This window comes from Rhineura floridana, chromosome 4 (assembly GCF_030035675.1).
Source record: "Rhineura floridana isolate rRhiFlo1 chromosome 4, rRhiFlo1.hap2, whole genome shotgun sequence".
NCBI lineage: Eukaryota > Metazoa > Chordata > Lepidosauria > Squamata > Rhineuridae > Rhineura > Rhineura floridana.
In genome coordinates this window covers 87,773,920-87,791,796 of record NC_084483.1, presented here as the reverse complement: position 1 = coordinate 87,791,796, position 17,877 = coordinate 87,773,920, and the positions used below count along the sequence as shown (strand labels likewise).

General features: G+C 42.6%; 1 protein-coding gene across 1 annotated transcript in view; it reads left to right on the top strand.

Annotated features, from left to right (window-relative positions):
• Nucleotides 1-17,877, top strand: part of LAMA4 (laminin subunit alpha 4) — a 150,694-nt gene that overhangs the window by 109,568 nt on the left and 23,249 nt on the right. The window contains exons 27-32 of the mRNA XM_061623652.1: nt 8,381-8,518; nt 11,066-11,199; nt 12,082-12,246; nt 14,969-15,122; nt 15,772-15,965; nt 16,546-16,735. Coding sequence (XP_061479636.1) covers nt 8,381-8,518; nt 11,066-11,199; nt 12,082-12,246; nt 14,969-15,122; nt 15,772-15,965; nt 16,546-16,735 — 975 coding nt within the window. The remainder of the gene's footprint in view (nt 1-8,380; nt 8,519-11,065; nt 11,200-12,081; nt 12,247-14,968; nt 15,123-15,771; nt 15,966-16,545; nt 16,736-17,877) is intronic.

Here is a 17,877-nt window from a genome sequence, read left to right as displayed (position 1 = left end):
TAAAAACAATGGAAAGCAAGTATACAACTTAATCAGATTTCCTGCTAAAATTCTAACATTTCTATAAAATACCAATCAATTCTGTACTGAATTTTCTCCATTTTTGTGCTAAAAGTACAAAGCTGTCTTGTTTTTCTTTTTTTGCCCCTCATCTGCTTGTAATACTTAAGGGGCAGGAGAAGATCATGGTCTCAGAGCAATTTTCCATAGGAGGAATGCCATCATGCTGGATTATAGCTTGTCCTATCGTCCGAAGGCAAGAATGTTTCTGAAGTCAAGACTAGGGCGTCAGGCCCCTCCCACTCTCCAGTTCGTTCTTGCCTTCGTACCGAACAAGTTTGAAATTCTTGCTAGCGTAGCTTCTGATAAGTTTTCTCTGTATTTGTGTGTGTACTCCTGTACCTTCCTTTTCCCCTCTCCTATCTCAACTGTTTTGGCTATACGTAATTTGTTCTGGGGAATTTCGTTGGGGGGGTTCTCCCTTGCCCTCGTTTTTTCCCCCGTCACCAGCCTAACGGCTCTTAGGGAGACCACAGCTGCGGCTCCCTTTTCCCTCAGGCGGCGGACGTAGTTTCTACTCAGGAGCTTGCGGCTGCAGCTTCCTGGTCTGCTCCACCGCATATTTCGTGCCTTTTTTGGCTGGCACTTACAAGGATCCTGCGGCTGCGGCTCCTTTTGTCTTTGGTTACTGCCGCGGCAACTTTTTGAGGCGGCCCCAGAGCCTAGGCTCCGTGTTTCCCGGACATTCGGGGAGACCGCGGCTGCAGCTCTCCCTCCTTTAGCAGGCGAACTACAATTAATTAGAGCTTGCGGCTGCAGCTCTCTGTCCCCGCTGCCTCTATCCTTTTTCTCCCCCCCTTGCCACCTATTCTTGCGGCAGCTCCAGAGCCTGCGGCTGCGGCTCTATGTCAGAGCCCCTATCTGGTGGGGTTGCTCCGCCTCCCCCGGCTCGTCTGCGGCATCTTAAGCCTACCGCAACTGCCTTTAGAGCCCGCGGCTGCGGCTCATTCTTTCCCTTGTTTGCTGAGCCCAATCGTGCTCTCCCAGCCCAGCGGTCCCAGAGTTTTGGTTTGAGACTGTTTTGTGGTGCGTTCCTGTGACCGCCATTGCTTCTTTATCACCCCAAGCTTCTCTGATTGGCCAATTTTCCCGCCGTTTTTTGCGGCCGCCATTTTATTTGTCTCTTTCTGTCTAGTCAGTTACAGTGCCAAAAAGGGGGGTCTCAATTACACGGGCTGTAGTTTGCAGAGCCAAGGCTTTCTGGCAGCCCCACAGCGTGATTTACATAGCTTTCTCTCTGCTACTGCTGCTGCCTCTTGCGACTATTTGAATACTGCAACTGCTTGAAGCTGTTGATACTATACCAAAACTGTTTGAACTGTGCATTCTGCCCCATCCGTGGCCATGTACAAAGACTGTCCATACTATACAAAAGCTGTTTGCTCTGTACATTCTGCCCCATCCGTGGCTGTGTACAAAGGCGGTTGGTTATATACAAAAGCTGCTGGACCTGTACAAAGCCTGTTATTGCTGCAACTGATACCTAGTGTGCAGGGTGTTGATACCCAATAAATCCTGTCTGGACTGTACATTCTGCCCCATCCGTGGCCGTGTACCAAGGCTGTTGATATTATGCAAAGCTGTTTGAACTGTACATTCTGCCCCATCCGTGGCCATGTACCAAGGCTGTTGATACTATACCAGGCTGTTTGAACTGTACATTCTGCCCCATCCGTGGCCGTGTACCGAGGCTGTTGATACTATACCAGGCTGTTTGAACTACATTCTGCCCCATCCGTGGCCGTGTACCAGGCTGTTGATACTATATAAGGCTGTTTGAACTGTACATTCTGCCCCATCCGTGGCCGTGTACCAAGGCTGTTGACACTATACAAAGCTGTTTGAACTGTACGTTCTGCCCCACCCGTGGCCGTGTACCAAGGCCATTGATACCATGCAAAGCTGTTTGAACTGTACATTCTGCCCCATCCGTGGCTGTGTACCAGAGCTGTTGATACTGTGCAAAGCTGTGCAAATATTACATTCTGCTCCATACTGTACCACACCTACGGATACTGTGCCAAGATATCTGGACATGTACTAAGCCTGTTCATAGTGTACATTCTGCCCCATCGTGGCAGTGTACTTAGCCATCAGCCAGTGCATTCTGCCCCAGTCGTGTGCCGTGTACTGAGCCTGTTCGGGTCTGTACATTCTGCCCCATCGTAGCAGTGTACTGATACCCATAGAAAATATAAGATGGCGGAACAGTGCATTCTGCCCCATCGTGGCAGTGTACTGCTACCCTTAATAAATATATGATGGCAGAACAGCCAGAGACAACCCAGGCAACCTTACAAAGCTGTTTGGACTGTACATTCTGCTCCATCCCATCTGTGGCCGTGTACTAAGCCTGTTCATAGTGTACATTCTGCCCCATCGTGGCAGTGTACTTAGCCATCAGCCAGTGCATTCTGCCCCAGTCGTGTGCCTTGTACTGAGCCTGTTCGGGTCTGTGCATTCTGCCCCAGTCGTGTGCCGTGCACTGCTACCCTTAAAATATATGATGGCAGAACAGCCAGAGACAACCCAGGCACCCAAGTCGAAACAACAGCCAGAGGCAAACCAGACGACCAAGCCTAAAACACCTAAGGCGGTCAAACATAAGCATGTTAAAGTGGTTGCCAAAACAAAACATCTTGCCAGCCACAGCACAACCAAGCGACCTCGCTATGTCTCTGCTCCAGATCCAGAGGGTTCAATCCATGCACCGTTAACTACCCTCTTTCAGTCTCCTGCTGCGTCCTCTGATGAGGAGGACTTCCCTGGCTTTTCTGAGCATCCAATGGTCACCCAACCCGGGGCTTACTCTATTTCACAACCTGTGGGGCCGTCTGCACTTCCGTCTATCCAAGAGCAACGGGCTACATCTCCGGGACTGCAGCTGTCCCAGGAGTTCATTACTCAACTTCAGGGCATGCTGTCGTTTTTCGCTCAGAGACAGTCACCATCACAAGTTCCCGCTATACCTCCACACAGTGGGGACCAACTTGCTCACAGTGAGACGAACCCTTCATGTTCTCCAAATCCGTTTGACATTGCCAGGGGCAGGTTTGCTGATGACGTCTCTGGTGTGGAAGATTCTGCATTTCCGCTGCAAGACGAAGGAGACGTCTGGAGTGACCATTCGGAACATGAGCAGGATACATCCTATCGCCTCTTTGATTCCTCAGACTACCAGCCTCTTGCGCGCAGAGTGTTGAACACCCTAGGCCTTCAATCCACCCCAACTGCAGATGCTACTCCCGCTTTAAAAGGGGCCAGGGTCTTGAAATCCCCTGCTCCAGCAGAACACTATCTACCTGTGCCAGACCCCATCGCTAAACTGGCCAAGGATGAATGGTCTCACCCCTTACAAGCACGCCGTTTTAATAACATTGCGGACAGACTTTATCCTTTGGCCCCGGACTTTACTACCAAGCTGGCCGTCCCTGGCATAGACGAGCCAATTTCCAGTTTAGTTTCCAGATCTCTCTTGCCATGGGAAGGAGAATCTCATTTAAAGGATGCCACTGAGCGGAGACTAGACTTCGCCTTACGCAAGTCTCATGAGGCTACCGCCTTTTCTATGCGGGCATCTACATCAGCCTCTATTTTTACCAGGGCAGCGATGATGTGGTTGGACAACCTCATCGAGGATCCCAATCCAGACCCTGTTTCTCTGTGAAGATCGTTAATAAAATTGTGCAAAACAGCTGCTTTTGTGGCCGACGTCACCTTGGACGCGAATCAGCTAGGGGCACGCGCCATGGCGGCTCAGGTTGTGGCCCGATGGACACTCTGGCTTCGTCACTGGCAGGCTGACTCTACTGCCAGAGTTAATCTATCACGGGCACCTTATGCTGGATCTTTACTTTTCGGCGAGGAAGCACTAAAGACACTGCTTGTTGACCCTAAGAACACTCGAAAGCCTGTCTTGGCCACAGTCAGAAACATCGAGTGCAGGCGGTGTTCCTGTCTCCAGACCGCAAAACCACCATCACAGACATCGCAAGATCCCTGATGCACAAAACATCCGCAGACGTCATGCTTCTAGCCAGGGCTCTAGGGATGTTGGTGTCCACCATTCACATTGTTCCATGGGCTCGAGCTCATACTCGTCAGCTACAGTGGGCCTTACTGCCGTTCCAACACGACATTGCCAGCTCAAACCATCAAGCAATTCTCTTGAGCCCCAAACTGCGTTTATCATTCTGCTGGTGGACGAGGGTAAAACATCTCACCCGGGGCACTCCGTTCAGAGAACCCCATAGGACTGTCATCACCACAGATGCCAGTCTCCTCGGCTGGGGAGCCCACTGCAACTCTCAGTTTGTTCAAGGGGTTTGGACCACAGCAGAACTGGCTCAGAGCATCAATTGGCTGGAGCTAAAGGCGGTCCACTTTGCTCTGCTCCATTTTCAATCTCTGCTCCCCTTGGACCATGTTCTTATTCGAACTGACAACACGTGTGCAAAATCACATTTGAACAGACAAGGGGGAATGAGGTCGCGTTCCTTACAGGATCTAGCTTACCTCATCTTCGACTGGGCGGAACACAATCTACAGTCCTTGAAAGCAGAGCATCTCAGAGGTATTTGGAATGTGACAGCGGACTGGCTCAGCAGACAGCAAGTCTTTCCAGGAGAATGGAAACTTCATCCGACCGTTTTCCATCTTCTCCAGCGTCGATTCGGCCCCTTCTCAGTCGACCTGTTTGCTTCCAGTCGCAATTACCAGCTTCCCAGGTACTTCACACGATACCTGGACACGACAGCGGAAGCAGTAGATGCTCTGTCAATACTGTGGCCAGATGGCCTATTGTACGCCTTCCCTCCAATAGCACTGTTAGCCAGAACCTTGTGGAAGGCACAGCGCGAGAGGGCACGGCTAGTGCTGATAGCACCATATTGGCCCCGTCGACCGTGGTTCTCGGATCTCCTTGCAATGTCGGTGACGGATCCTTGGCCACTACCAGTCCTATCCCAGGGCCCAGTATGTCATCAGGACCCCAAGTGGCTCAACCTAACAGCGTGGCTTTTGAATGGCGACATTTGAGGTCGGCTGGACTGTCGGACGCTGTCATTGACATTATTCTAGCCTCGAGACGACCATCCACCACCCCTATATATCAACATACTTGGGTGGCTTTTTCCAGGTGGTGTCAGACTCAGCACCTCGATCCTTCACAGGCTACAGTACAACAAGTACGGCAATATCTTCATAGGGGCCTCATGATGGGACTTAGACCCAACACATTGCGTCGACACGCGTCCACTCTGTCGTCCATCCTTTCTGTGTCCTCCACTGGTGCCCCTATTGCCTCACATCCGTTCATCAAACGCTTCCTCAGAGGCACTGCTCTACGTTCACCGGCTGTAGTCCACCGTTTTCCCTCATGGAGTCTGTCAAAGGTTCTGCAGGCCTTACAACGCCCTCCGTTTGAGCCTCTCAGGACTGTGCCTTTACGTCTGCTGTCCTTCAAGGTCCTGTTCCTGATTGCGATCACTTCTGCGAGACGAGTGTTGGAACTGGGTGCATTGTCTTCTGCTCGCCATCTCTGTGTCTTTCACAAGGATTCTGTTGTGCTGAAAACTGATCCTTCCTTCCGCCAGGTCAATTCAGTCTTTCATTGCAATCAGGACATTGTGCTTCCTTCGTTTTGCCCGAACCCCAATCATCCTCTAGAGAAGGCTTGGCATTCGTTGGATGTTCGGAGGGCTCTCAAGACTTACCTGTCTAGGACCCAGGAGATTCGACGAACGGAGTCTCTGTTTGTATCCTTTCATCTGAGGTCTATGGGGCATAAAGTAACCAATTCTACCTTATCCCGTTGGTTAAGGGCATGTATTACCTTAGCATATGAGTCCCTTAAGCTGCCAGTTCCAGCTAGTATAACAGCTCATTCCACTAGATCAGCAGCCACTTCAGCTGCTTTTGCTACTAATGCTCCTGTTGCCGATATTTGTAGAGCTGCTGTTTGGTCTACTCCACACTCGTTTATAAGGCATTATAAAATAGATCGTTATGCCTCTGACGATGCCTCATTTGGCAGACGAGTTTTGCAACAGGTTCTTAATGACGATTAGTATGTGGGTGGTCCCTCCCTGTTATAGGCTGCTTTGGTACATCCAGCATGATGGCATTCCTCCTATGGAAAATGGACCATTGGTCTCACCTGAAGGGTGATTTTCATAGGAGGAATCCCATCATGACCCTCCCAGTTGGAGGATAACTACATAATTTTTGGGATGGTTTATATATTACAATTTTGTCATTATATTATATTATATTATATTATATTATATTATATTATATTACATTTTAATTTTCTAGTGAAGTCAAGACTTCTATTACTGTTTTCGCTAGGTTAGCGTCAGATATTATGAATGTTACTATTATGTTATGTTCTTGCTGGTAGGCCCGTTGGCCTTTTTTCCTGCATGTTTAGATATATCTCTTTGGACTCGCTGCGAATGAACTGGAGAGTGGGAGGGGCCTGACGCCCTAGTCTTGACTTCAGAAACATTCTTGCCTTCGGACGATAGGACGAGCTATAATCCAGCATGATCGGATTCCTCCTATGAAAATCACCCTTCAGGTGAGACCAATGGTCCATTTTTTTCTATATAAATTATGTTCATTTAGAGTAAAGAAATGGAAACTAGTGTTTGATATGCTGTTGAATGTAGAAAGTAAATATGAATATAAAAACAGCCCTCCAACAGTATGCTTTCACTAAGGAATCTGAAAGTTTAATAAATCTTTCCAGGCATACCTTCTCTTCATAAATCATATTTTAAACTAGCTTTTTCTTATCTTCAGTTTTGCATACTTGGCATAAACACAGTAAGTACAAAAATATATGATGCCAAATAGCAGGTATTTCAGCTGTAGCATTTTGAAGCAACCATAGCAGCCCCTGATGTCAAAATGTTTTGTCACCTCAAAGCCACAGAAAGGGAAGACACACCAACCATAACACAAAATACAAAACTGAGCAGAAATATGAGGGCAATTTATTTTCAAGTGTAATTTCAATCCCACACAACCTAGTGGTGGAATTATGTTTCTAAAAGTCTATGACAAAATTCTCATTGCTGGCAATGGAGCCAGCATTTCATCTAAAAAGATGGCATTTAAAGATAGCTGATCTTGAAAACAGTAGCCCTATTTACTTATTCTAAAGCCTTCAAGTGATGAGGGAGAATAGGAATGAATGTGCTAGGTCCCCACCTCTAGTTCAGCCTCCCCATAGTCCTCTGCAAGGGGTAAGTTCTGAAGCAGGGAGCTTGCTCTACTCATATAGACACCCTTCATGATTTAGAACCCTGGAAAATCACATTTCTAAATTGCACAGGAAGCCAACATGAGTAAAAAAGACTTTGCACTTCAGAAGTTATCCCTCCAACTTGGCAGCTAGGATATCAGTGGAGGCAGGGTGGAGCTATCATGCACATACTGTCTCTCCCTCATTGTGTAAGAGGATTTGGAATGCCAGAATAGGGTTAGTATCTTTGTAGAACAAATCTAGGCAACACAAGTCCTGCCACAGCTTTCACCCTGCACATAATTCATTACACACTTCCTGCACAGGGCAGGAAAAAATATTATTTTTGTGTTTACTTTGTCTTGTAGTCTTACCATATAATGAAAAGCTGTTGTTGTTTTTATTGCACATCAGATACATGCCATAAGTGATTATCAACAGTATAAAGCTTTCTAGCATCAGCTGCTGAGAAAGCTTTCACATCTCCACAAACTTAGTACAAACAAATCAGGATCAATGCTCAATAAATAGGTTGTCTGGAAGCAGCCCAGGTGCCATGAGACTAGGAATGAAACATGGCTCCCCCTGGATCATGGGATCTTTCTGCTGAGGCATTACATTCTATGCACGCTGAGAGCAGGCTGGCAGTGCAACCTAAGACAGAGTATTCCCAATATAACTATGCATAGAGATTCCAAGTGGGAGTACCATCTGAATAGCCCCTTTCTCCTGGGTGCACTGATGCCAAACTCATGAAGCACTGTTACTCTGCAAGCTATATTAATTTCAGCAGCTGTTAAAAGGGAGTCCCAGTGAGGCACAAGCATCTCTGTTACAATGTAATCAGAGTCTACAATATCCTGCAATGATTTTATTTATTATTAATTTGTTACATTTACATCCCGCCCTTCCTCCCAGAACAAATACACATTAAGCACGGGAGTTGCTATATTTTTTTTGAACATGAAAACCTCGTCACCTGCGATCTGGGTGTTCTGTTTCTTCTATTGTTACTTTTATTTATTTATCTCTACTACCTTTATAATTTTGCTTTGTTTATTCGGTGTGCAGATGTCCCGCAAAGCATATTTCAATGGAGAAAGCTACATTTCATCTAGCCAGAAAATCTCCCTCTTTCACGGATTTGAAGGTGGTTTTAATTTCCGAACTTTACAGCCTAATGGACTACTATTCTATTGTACTGAAGGAGTAAGTATAGTTCTCTCATTTGATATAAATATTACAATCCTGTTTTGTTTTTAAAGAAAAGGTTTTTTTTAGAACTTAAAGTGCTAGTTTCATAGCAGCCTATGGACTAAATGATCCAGGGGAATTTACTCACAATTAGGTCCCATTGAGATTAGTGGAATATCTACATTAGTTGCAACTAACATTCTTTTTATTTCAGTAGGACTTAAGCAGAACCAACTTTCTCTAAAATGGAGACAAAGTATCAGCCTGGCCAGTAAGGACACAGTGAAGGCCTATTTATTTATTTATTATTTATGTATTTATTACATGTATATACCTCCCCATAGCAGAAGCTCTCTAGGCGGTTTACAGCAATTAAAAACATTAAAAACAAATCTACAAATTTCAGAACACAAAAAACAATTTAAATGAGTGTAAATTTGAATGAGTTTTGGGTATGGGGCGGTATATAAATGTAATAAATAAATAAATAAATGTCCTGCACAGAGAAACCGAAAGAGCACTTTTAAACTCAGAAATTAGCCTTGGGTGAGATTTCCTTGTAGTCAGTAAATATTACTACTCTCAGTCTTTGACCTGGTGGTGTAAAAAAGTTAAATAAAGTGTGGACAGCTGATGCTCAAAACTCCGTTGATCACTTAGCAGCCCAGTTCTGTACATGAGTGTCACTGCTTTCTTGAAGTAACTTTTCAAAAGGTTACTTTTCTTGAAGTAACCTTCTTGAAAGTTCAAAAGCAATTTAGATGAGGCACAAAAATTGTTTAAAGGGGAAATGCCACCAATCCAGGCGAGCTGTTTATGCCCTGTTTATTTATTTTAAACATTTATGTTCAGCTGCCTTTCTGAGAAAACTTACATGAACCCACAATGAACCAATTTAATAAGCTTGAACAATAATGTATCAAACCATAATAAAAAGAGACACTCAAACAAATTTACAGCAGTAAATTCAACTTCAAAAGGCATTCTAGAATAAAGAGGTTGTGCACCTTTTATGAAAAACAGAATAGAAAGTTCAATTGCAAACCTCCTCCAAGAGGTCACTCTACAGCTTTGGGGCAATTGTACTGAAGGCTCCACTGCTTGTTGCAAAGGAGCCCCTTCTCCTACTAAAAACTTCTTATGCCCAATTCCTAAAGCACTGCGTTTAAACAATGGTTGTGAAATTCTGGCAAGGCAACTTCTGAAAGACTGTTAGGGGGGTCGGGGGGTCAGAGAGAAACTATGCAGAACCTGTATGTACTTTTGGATCCCAGCCAAGTCAATTACCTCATCTCTCTGTCACTCTTTTTAACTGCTAAAATAGGGGAAAGGCTTAAGCACTAAGGGGCAAAACAGATGTTTTTACATTTAATATGCCTGATCTTTTATGCCTTAACTTTTTTACTTTATTTTTAAAAATCATTATTTCAACACATCAAATATTAAATGCACTCTGTGCACACATTTAAAAATAAATGAATCTTAATGTCAAACATCTTTCTCTCTGTGTATGTGTGTGTGTGTATACACACACACACATTCATAGTCAATAATCACACAGTTCTGACAGTATGGAAAAACTATTATATTCATCAATATCCATATTATATCTATTTTTCATATATTCAATGTGAAAAGTTATTTTTCAGCTACTACTGTAAGGGCAGCAACTATTAAGTTCCATACCAATTCTTTATGTGTAATTTGGTCATCTTAATAACCAAAGGTATAACCTATTAACTTGCAAGCATGGGGGGCTAGCAAGATCAAGACTGTGCTGCATGGGGAGAGCAGTTAATCTCCCCACCATGCTACAGTTGTGCCAAAAATAGTTGTCAACCCCAAAGCTATTGGTGGCAATAGCAGCTTCCATCCCAGGCTAACAACAGCTTCAACAGATAATTGTCAGTGAGAACAGGGCTACAGGGAAAAAAGGTTGAGAGAAAGAGTTAACTTCCCCTCCACACACCATGCTCTCGGTCCTTCCTTCCCCACCCCACCCCACCTGCTTTGTTTCTGTCAAAAGCAGATGCATTACATGCATTCGTACATTTAATGTCCTGTCTATTTCTGTCAATTTCAGTTCTCTCAGTTTCTCATTTTTAATCTTAAATTGAATTCTCCATATTTCTGCAGCAATTTGCATTTTTTTAAATCCTCATGAAAATTCTCCAGCGTTTTAGAGCAAATTTGACTAATGTACCCATTTTCGCAAGCCATTTCTCATCATATAATGCATATTTGCATGTAATTTTCACTCATATATTCATTTTTATGTATACCCCCTAATATATGCATTTTTAAAACACTGTGTGGTTGGCAAACTGCACCACAAAATTAGAAGTGCAAATTTTGGCTGTGTTTCAATTCTCATATTGTTTTGGAATTTGCAAATTTGATTGATTAGGCTTGAAATGCAAACTGAATCAAACTTCTCATCCATCCCTAGTCCTAATTCAGTACACTTACTTTGCTCAGTGTAAAAAAGCCAAGCACATTGCAAGCATGGTTGCAAAACGTTCTTTGACCTCTGGATCCAATATGTTTTTCTCTTTATTTCAGTCAGATGTGTTCTCCATTTCCTTGGAGAAGGGAGCTGTTGTTTTAAATGCAAAAGGAATCAAGGTTCAGGCAGAAGATAGATCTTATAATGATGGGAAAGCCCATTTTGTCATTACATCTGTCTCACCAGAAAGGTAAAATTATTAAACATTTTCATTTTTATGCATGTCTTATTACACTCATAGTTCATTATTCCACTTGGCAATATTTACCAATACCACAATATCAAGTGCCATACTCCATTCTGCACTAACATATTCTTTAAGAAGGTCTGCATGATGATTTAGAAAAAAAGTTCCCCAAACAAGTAGGAATACTCTTGGCATACAATTTTTTATTTAGCACAATTAATAAATAGCTCAATCTTCTGAATGCAACATCAGTGTAAAAGACCGAGGGCAAGGACTAATATATCATTACAACACTGAAACTGGCAAAATGCTGAATGATAACCCTGCCATGTTAGATATGGCTCCCTCCAACACGTGCAGCCACACACAAAGTCAGAAGTATTGACAGAAAAGAAGTGAGTGAGGACAGGCCAAAGATCTTGCATGGCAACTTCATGCTTTTTATCCAGCCATGTCAGAACAATGTCTACACACACACAAATATGAACTATAGAAACTTGATGGGTTTTCAATTGCTGCATTGCTTGTGATGCTACTGTAAGTATATTATTATAGTAAAGATTGCCCTGTTACAGTGATTTAAAGTGAAATCCTAATTATCTCTATTCCGAAGTAAGTCCAATTAAATCCCATGGGGCTTGCTTCCAGGTAAGTGAGATTAGGACTGCAGCCTAAGATGTGAATGACTTCAGTACTGCTGAAAGCAGGTAGTTGGTGAGAGCTTATTGCTGTACTTCTCGTTTCTAAACACATTCTTGTGTTGATGATGCCACCTAGTGACTCGTTCATCAAGTTTAACATCATAGAATTGATTACATTGCTTGAGTATATTATCATGTGATGAGTTTAAAAGACTCCATGTAAGAATATGGTTTTGTTCTGCAGGCTTGAGCTTTTGGTAGATGAAAAAAAGCAGAGCACAGATAATTCAGCATATGATGAAAGTGAGGAAAAGCCTGTGAGCACCAAGAAATTCTACTTTGGTGGCTCTCCCATCAGTGCTGAATTTGCCAATTTTACTGGCTGTATAAGCAACGCTTATTTCACACGGTAAGTGCATTGTAACATGCATTACCAGGATGTAAAAATGGGGGGGGGAGTACTACTTTCTTTTCTCATTAAGATTTCTTTGATTATTATACTGGAATATTTCTTGACTTTAGTCTGGCTATTACTAATTCGCATAAAAAGTCCTGTTGGGCTGTAAGAAAAGTTCCAAAATCCAGTTAACCAATACTTTCATTAGAACCAATGGAAGTCACAAAATAACATGCAAGTTTTTGAGTTCGCCAGAACTCTTTGTCAGGCAGCATGTTAAGCAAAGGAACAGGGAGGAGGGGGAGCTGAATTAATACTGATGTCCCAAAGTCTGAATTTAGTTTAAGACAGAGTATTGGGAGGAGACTGAAGACTTAATGTGATTTTATCCCAGGGCAGTTTATAGTGTTCACATTAAAACTCAACGGGTACTATGTAGGCTTCAGGTTGCATCTACAACTGCTGGAACAAAGAAGCAACAATGGCTGTCCTCCCATTTTTGAAAGTACAAAATACAGCTGTAACCTGGATCTGTCTCCAGCCTCAAGTGAAATTCACAGGATTACACACAGAGGTATGCTGTACCCCCACTGGCAAAAGGCTCTTTGATCCATCAGCAGAACATGGAGGAGGTGGGGGTTTTTTCCTGATTCTCTCCTCCCCCCAGCAGCCCCCCACTCCACTGCCCAGACTGTTCCAAAGGGTCTTTGAACCCTTTGGCTCGCATTTGGGGAGGAGGCGCAGGGGGCAGCAAGAGTGAATCAGCACAAATTGCCTTCTTCTCCGTCCCACTGAAGAAGCATCTGCTGCATCCAAGTGCCTTCCATCAGCAGAGGGACACCCACTAGACACAATCCACAGGTTTCTTGTGAGGTCAAGAACTTCAGTAAGGAGAAACGTAGTAGCTTTTATATAAGCAAAGTTGGAGAATTAGTTTTACGTGTATTTCTTTACTTGATGTATTTCTACACCACCCCTAACCCATCAGGGTCCCAGGGCAATTTACAGTTACACATTAAAACAACAATAAAGCCAATCATAGCACAATGATAAACCAATTAAAATGTCATACCATGAAACAACTGCATTTCTCCAGCAATTGAGTATATCAGTTAAGGCTGGTCTTGCCTCTCAACCTAATTTATCCCAAAGGTGGGAAAAATGGGTCTTAAGGTTATGCTGAATCCCCACTAATGAAGGCTCTATATGCACCTCCAAGGAGAAGAAGTTCAGTAAACAGTGTAGCACTGCAAAAATAAGTCCCTATCTCACATCATAGTGGACTCAGCCCATGGACAGGATGATGAAAAGGGCCTCCCCTGCAGTCAGATCTTAGAGCCCAGGCAGGCTGTACAGGAAGAGGGGCTCCTTCAAGTATCCGGGTCCTAACTCCCTCCCATTGGATACATGGTTATCCTTCATGTTACAGCCTTGGGGTGTCATGTAAAGGCAAATGCTTTCCCCTTTGGGCCTTTTGGGCCAACTTAACTCATGAATTGTCTTTTTTGCTGCTGCACTGGGTTGTTGCTTTTTAGGATGGGTATTGGTTTTATGGTTGTGTGCTGTGTTGATATGTAGTATTTTAATGTAATGTTATGTATACCTCTGGGCATCTTCCGGTTGAAGAATTCAAAAAATAACCATGTTTTTCTGTCTCAGTACATGTTGTGTTTTGACCTGTTGAGCAACCCTAGAGCATCTTAGCTACAGAGGCGCAAAGAGAGGTTTCTGCCCCTGAAACTAAAGCAATGTCATTTGCTAAGAGTAAAAAGGTTATCCACTTGCCATCAAACCAGCTTTAAATCTAATGATTGCCTTAAGGCAATAGCACAAGGTTCTAGTACAGCCCTGTATATGTAGTACATGGAGCCCACAGCTATGCTGTTCAGAACAGACAAAAGCCTAAGCCTGATGCACCTGTGTCAATGGTAGCTTTGGCACACGCTTTCTGGGGAGGTAGTCAGGTAGTCACAAAAGACATGACTGAGTCTTTTGCTAACAGAAACAAAGATTTGGTGTATCATTTTGGTAAAATAACAGATAAAATAAATGAATCCATTTTTTCCTAGCAGCATTTTTAGGTTTGTGTCACTGATGACCATATGAACCAAGAAGCTCACAGGATCAAGCCATTATCCTCATAATAATGACCTCTTTACCTAATACTGTGTTTAAATCATTCAGTGCCCACTGAGAGCCTGTAGGATGAGACAGGATCAAAAACCATAATGAATATATTTAAAATGTGCTGCTGGGATAAGCCACTGGAATACTTCTATGAAGTCAGCAGGAGCCTGCTAATTGCCTGCAATTTTTAAAAAGTTACCAAAGTTTCTGATCCACAACCTGTGCACTCTGCACTGTTTCTGCTTCTACCTTGGGGATGAAATGTGATCTGGATTATATCTCCCATTATATTTCCATTCGTAATTATTTACACATGCACACAGACACAGACAGACAGACAGACACACACACACACACACACACAGATTGAAATACAATACAAATTATGCATGATCCAGCAGAACTCAGCTGTGCACACAGCAAAATCTTTCTCTGTACATGCAGCAAGGGGCTGAGTCTCCATGGATCTGCTCTGTGCACACACAGGGCCCATAGACATGGCATTATTTTTATTTCTAGCTGTTGTTTGTTTTTGAAGGAAAGAAGAAAATAGCTGCATGCACAATCATAATTGATGATTAAGAATAACAACATTGTGTCTTTTCAGGTTGGATCGCGATGTTGAGGTGGAAGACTTCCAGCGGTACCCTGAGAAAGTCCAAGCATCCCTATATGGATGCCCTGTTGAATCACCTCCTGCTGCCCTTTTCCATAAGAAAAGAAAAAATTCCTCCAAATCTAAAGGAAGCCACAATAAAAGGGTTAGCAGAATCTGGCTTACATATACTCAGGGAGTCAGGGAGCTTCTAGACAGTGGAACCCAAGTTCTCTTTAACAATGACACTCAATGAGTTTTTTTGGAACAAACCCAGATTTTGAACACCATTGAATGTTGGACTTGCAGAAAACTGGTTCATATAGGGAAAAGTGTGGATGAAGATAATTGTAGATGAAGATAATTTGTACAGTTCAGAAGAATAAGGGTAGTTCCATTTTCCAGGGATGCTCCTGTGTATTCTTCTTCTCTGTGATAATCTGGAGTATGGTATGCAACTTGACTCTTTCCCCTTGACTAGGGAAAAATTGAGGAACAAATTAGATATGATGGGCTGCAGATTCATTTTTCTGCTGCAGTTGTATATAAAGCAAGGCTGGAATCTGATTTTAACAGTGAAGGGAAAACAGAACCTTTCCACATTCAGCACATAACTTTCTTATAGTCTCTCCTCTGAGGACTTTAAATAGATAGATAGCTGTTTTACCATGGGTCTGCACAGTTTTGATATAACACACAGCCTGTTAGCAGTGCAGTGAGGAATAGATCTGACCATCTGAAGTAGAGAGAGTGAAAATTGTGCCTGTTCTATAGCAACTTGAAGAGATTTTATTTATGGCTTTCTTTGTACGAAGGTTGGAAAAGACAACGTAGGACCATCACAGTTTCCATTAAACATTAAAAAAAAAGATAAAGAACAGATTGTTCAAGGGGATTCACACTGTCACTTCTCCAGCAGCCCCAAAGCAAGTGAACATATGTATCTGTTTGGAGGAACAGCAAATAGCCGGCAAGAATTTGATTACTTACCAAAGGATTTCAGTGAAAGGTATAATCAGCTAAATACATACTTGTAATTAGGGATGTCAGAGAATTTCGTTGGAAACAGAAACTGGAGTGGAAACTGCCGATGTTTGCTTATTTGTCCCATGTACAGAACAGAAATCAGTCTAGCAGATAATTATTCACTGTTGTTGCTTTCAGTCCGCACACTATACATAACTGATTACATCTTTACCCATTTGCATTGCAATGAATGGAGTAGAATAACGTAATGACAATGTATCTTGCATAATTAATTATGTAAGTTACATAATTTCACTGCAGCAGATAGGAAGACAAATAATAGAAGACAAACTGTAGTGGAACAGAAACAGTGTTGCATGTGACAAATAATGGGCAGAATGGAAAATGATGCCTTCTTATATTGCTACTTGTAATATTAAAAAATAAATGCTGGGCAACATTTTTAGAAATCTGAGGAAATAAAAAGTAAGTTAACTAGAGTAATTTTTGAAATTACACAACTATTTTTCTCTGTATATTATATACATTTTTCTTCATTTTGTACAAGATAAGTTGTTCACCAATTTCCATTGATATATTAAAATATAATTTTTGTTTGACAGATCTCAGTTTTCTGTTAGCCTGAAGACTCACTCATCCCATGGAATGATCTTCTATGTCTCTGATCAAGAGGAGGAACATTTCATGACCCTCTTTATTGCCCACGGCCGTCTGGTTTTTATGTTTGACAATGGTTACAGAAAATTAAGAATTAGAAGCCAAGAGAAGTACAATGACGACCAATGGCACAATGTAAGTGGGAAGAGAAAAGGTATCTCATAACATGCTTTAGAAAGCTACTGTTCCCATCAAAATTGGGAATTCATTGGGAGTTTATTGCAATAAAGTACTAGGCCTAATAATGATAACAAATACTATGGTCCACAGCTGTTATGCTGGACTACAGTTTTGGGGAAACAATGTTGCTTAATAATTCATTATCTGATTAGGGTGGATGCAGACAATGATTCTTTCTAATGACCAATTATCTGAGGCAATTTCAGATTTACTGAAAGGTTTCAACAAAAGAATCTATGGTTACCAAACTATCTCATTCCAATAGATGTTCATTACGATAAAAGGTTTCATTTGTTAGGGGGGAAAGTATTACCTGAATCCAACTCTCCATGTATCGTTAAGCAGGTTTCTTTTGCCAGGTCTGTATAATATATTTGCAAAATGCTAACAGACCTCTTTAAGGTTCAATTGAATGCATCTGATTTCACCATGAAGATGACTGATATTAACACCTAAATCCATCCTTAGTGAAAGATCCATAGTACAATTACATGGTAGTCACTGCTCGAGTAGTATTGTTGAAGAATCCGAAATGAATAGGAGTGGGAAACCTCTTTGACCCACCCAGGGCTGTGCTCCCCTGTTGCCAGACCTCAGAGGGCTGCACGTCAGCAGTGGGCCAGGCCAAAAAATGCGCAGGACCACACTTCCATATACATGTACCATACACACTTACAGAAAGAGAGAGAGAGAGAGAAGGATATGTCACAATCACATGAAATCCCTACATGCAAGCAGATGCTTGGGGTTTCTCTGCAACACACAGTTGAGTGGGGCTAAAAGCATGGCACAGCTATGCAGTCAATATGGAAATGCATTTCCATAATACATACATAGACATGGTAAACTTATGGGGCTGACTTCTTCAGAATAAACATTAAATAAACAAACAGTGCATTCATATATATGTCTGCACAGAAGCAAGTCCTATTGAGTAAAATGGCACTTACCCTTATGTACATAGGCATAGGGTTGCAGCCATAGACACTTTGCTGAGAGAGCTAGTATTCCTTTTTTACTGTTTTATTGAAATGTAAACATCAGCCCCTTATATTTAAGTGGGTGGATGAAGAGTTATCAGAGTTGCAGAATAAATA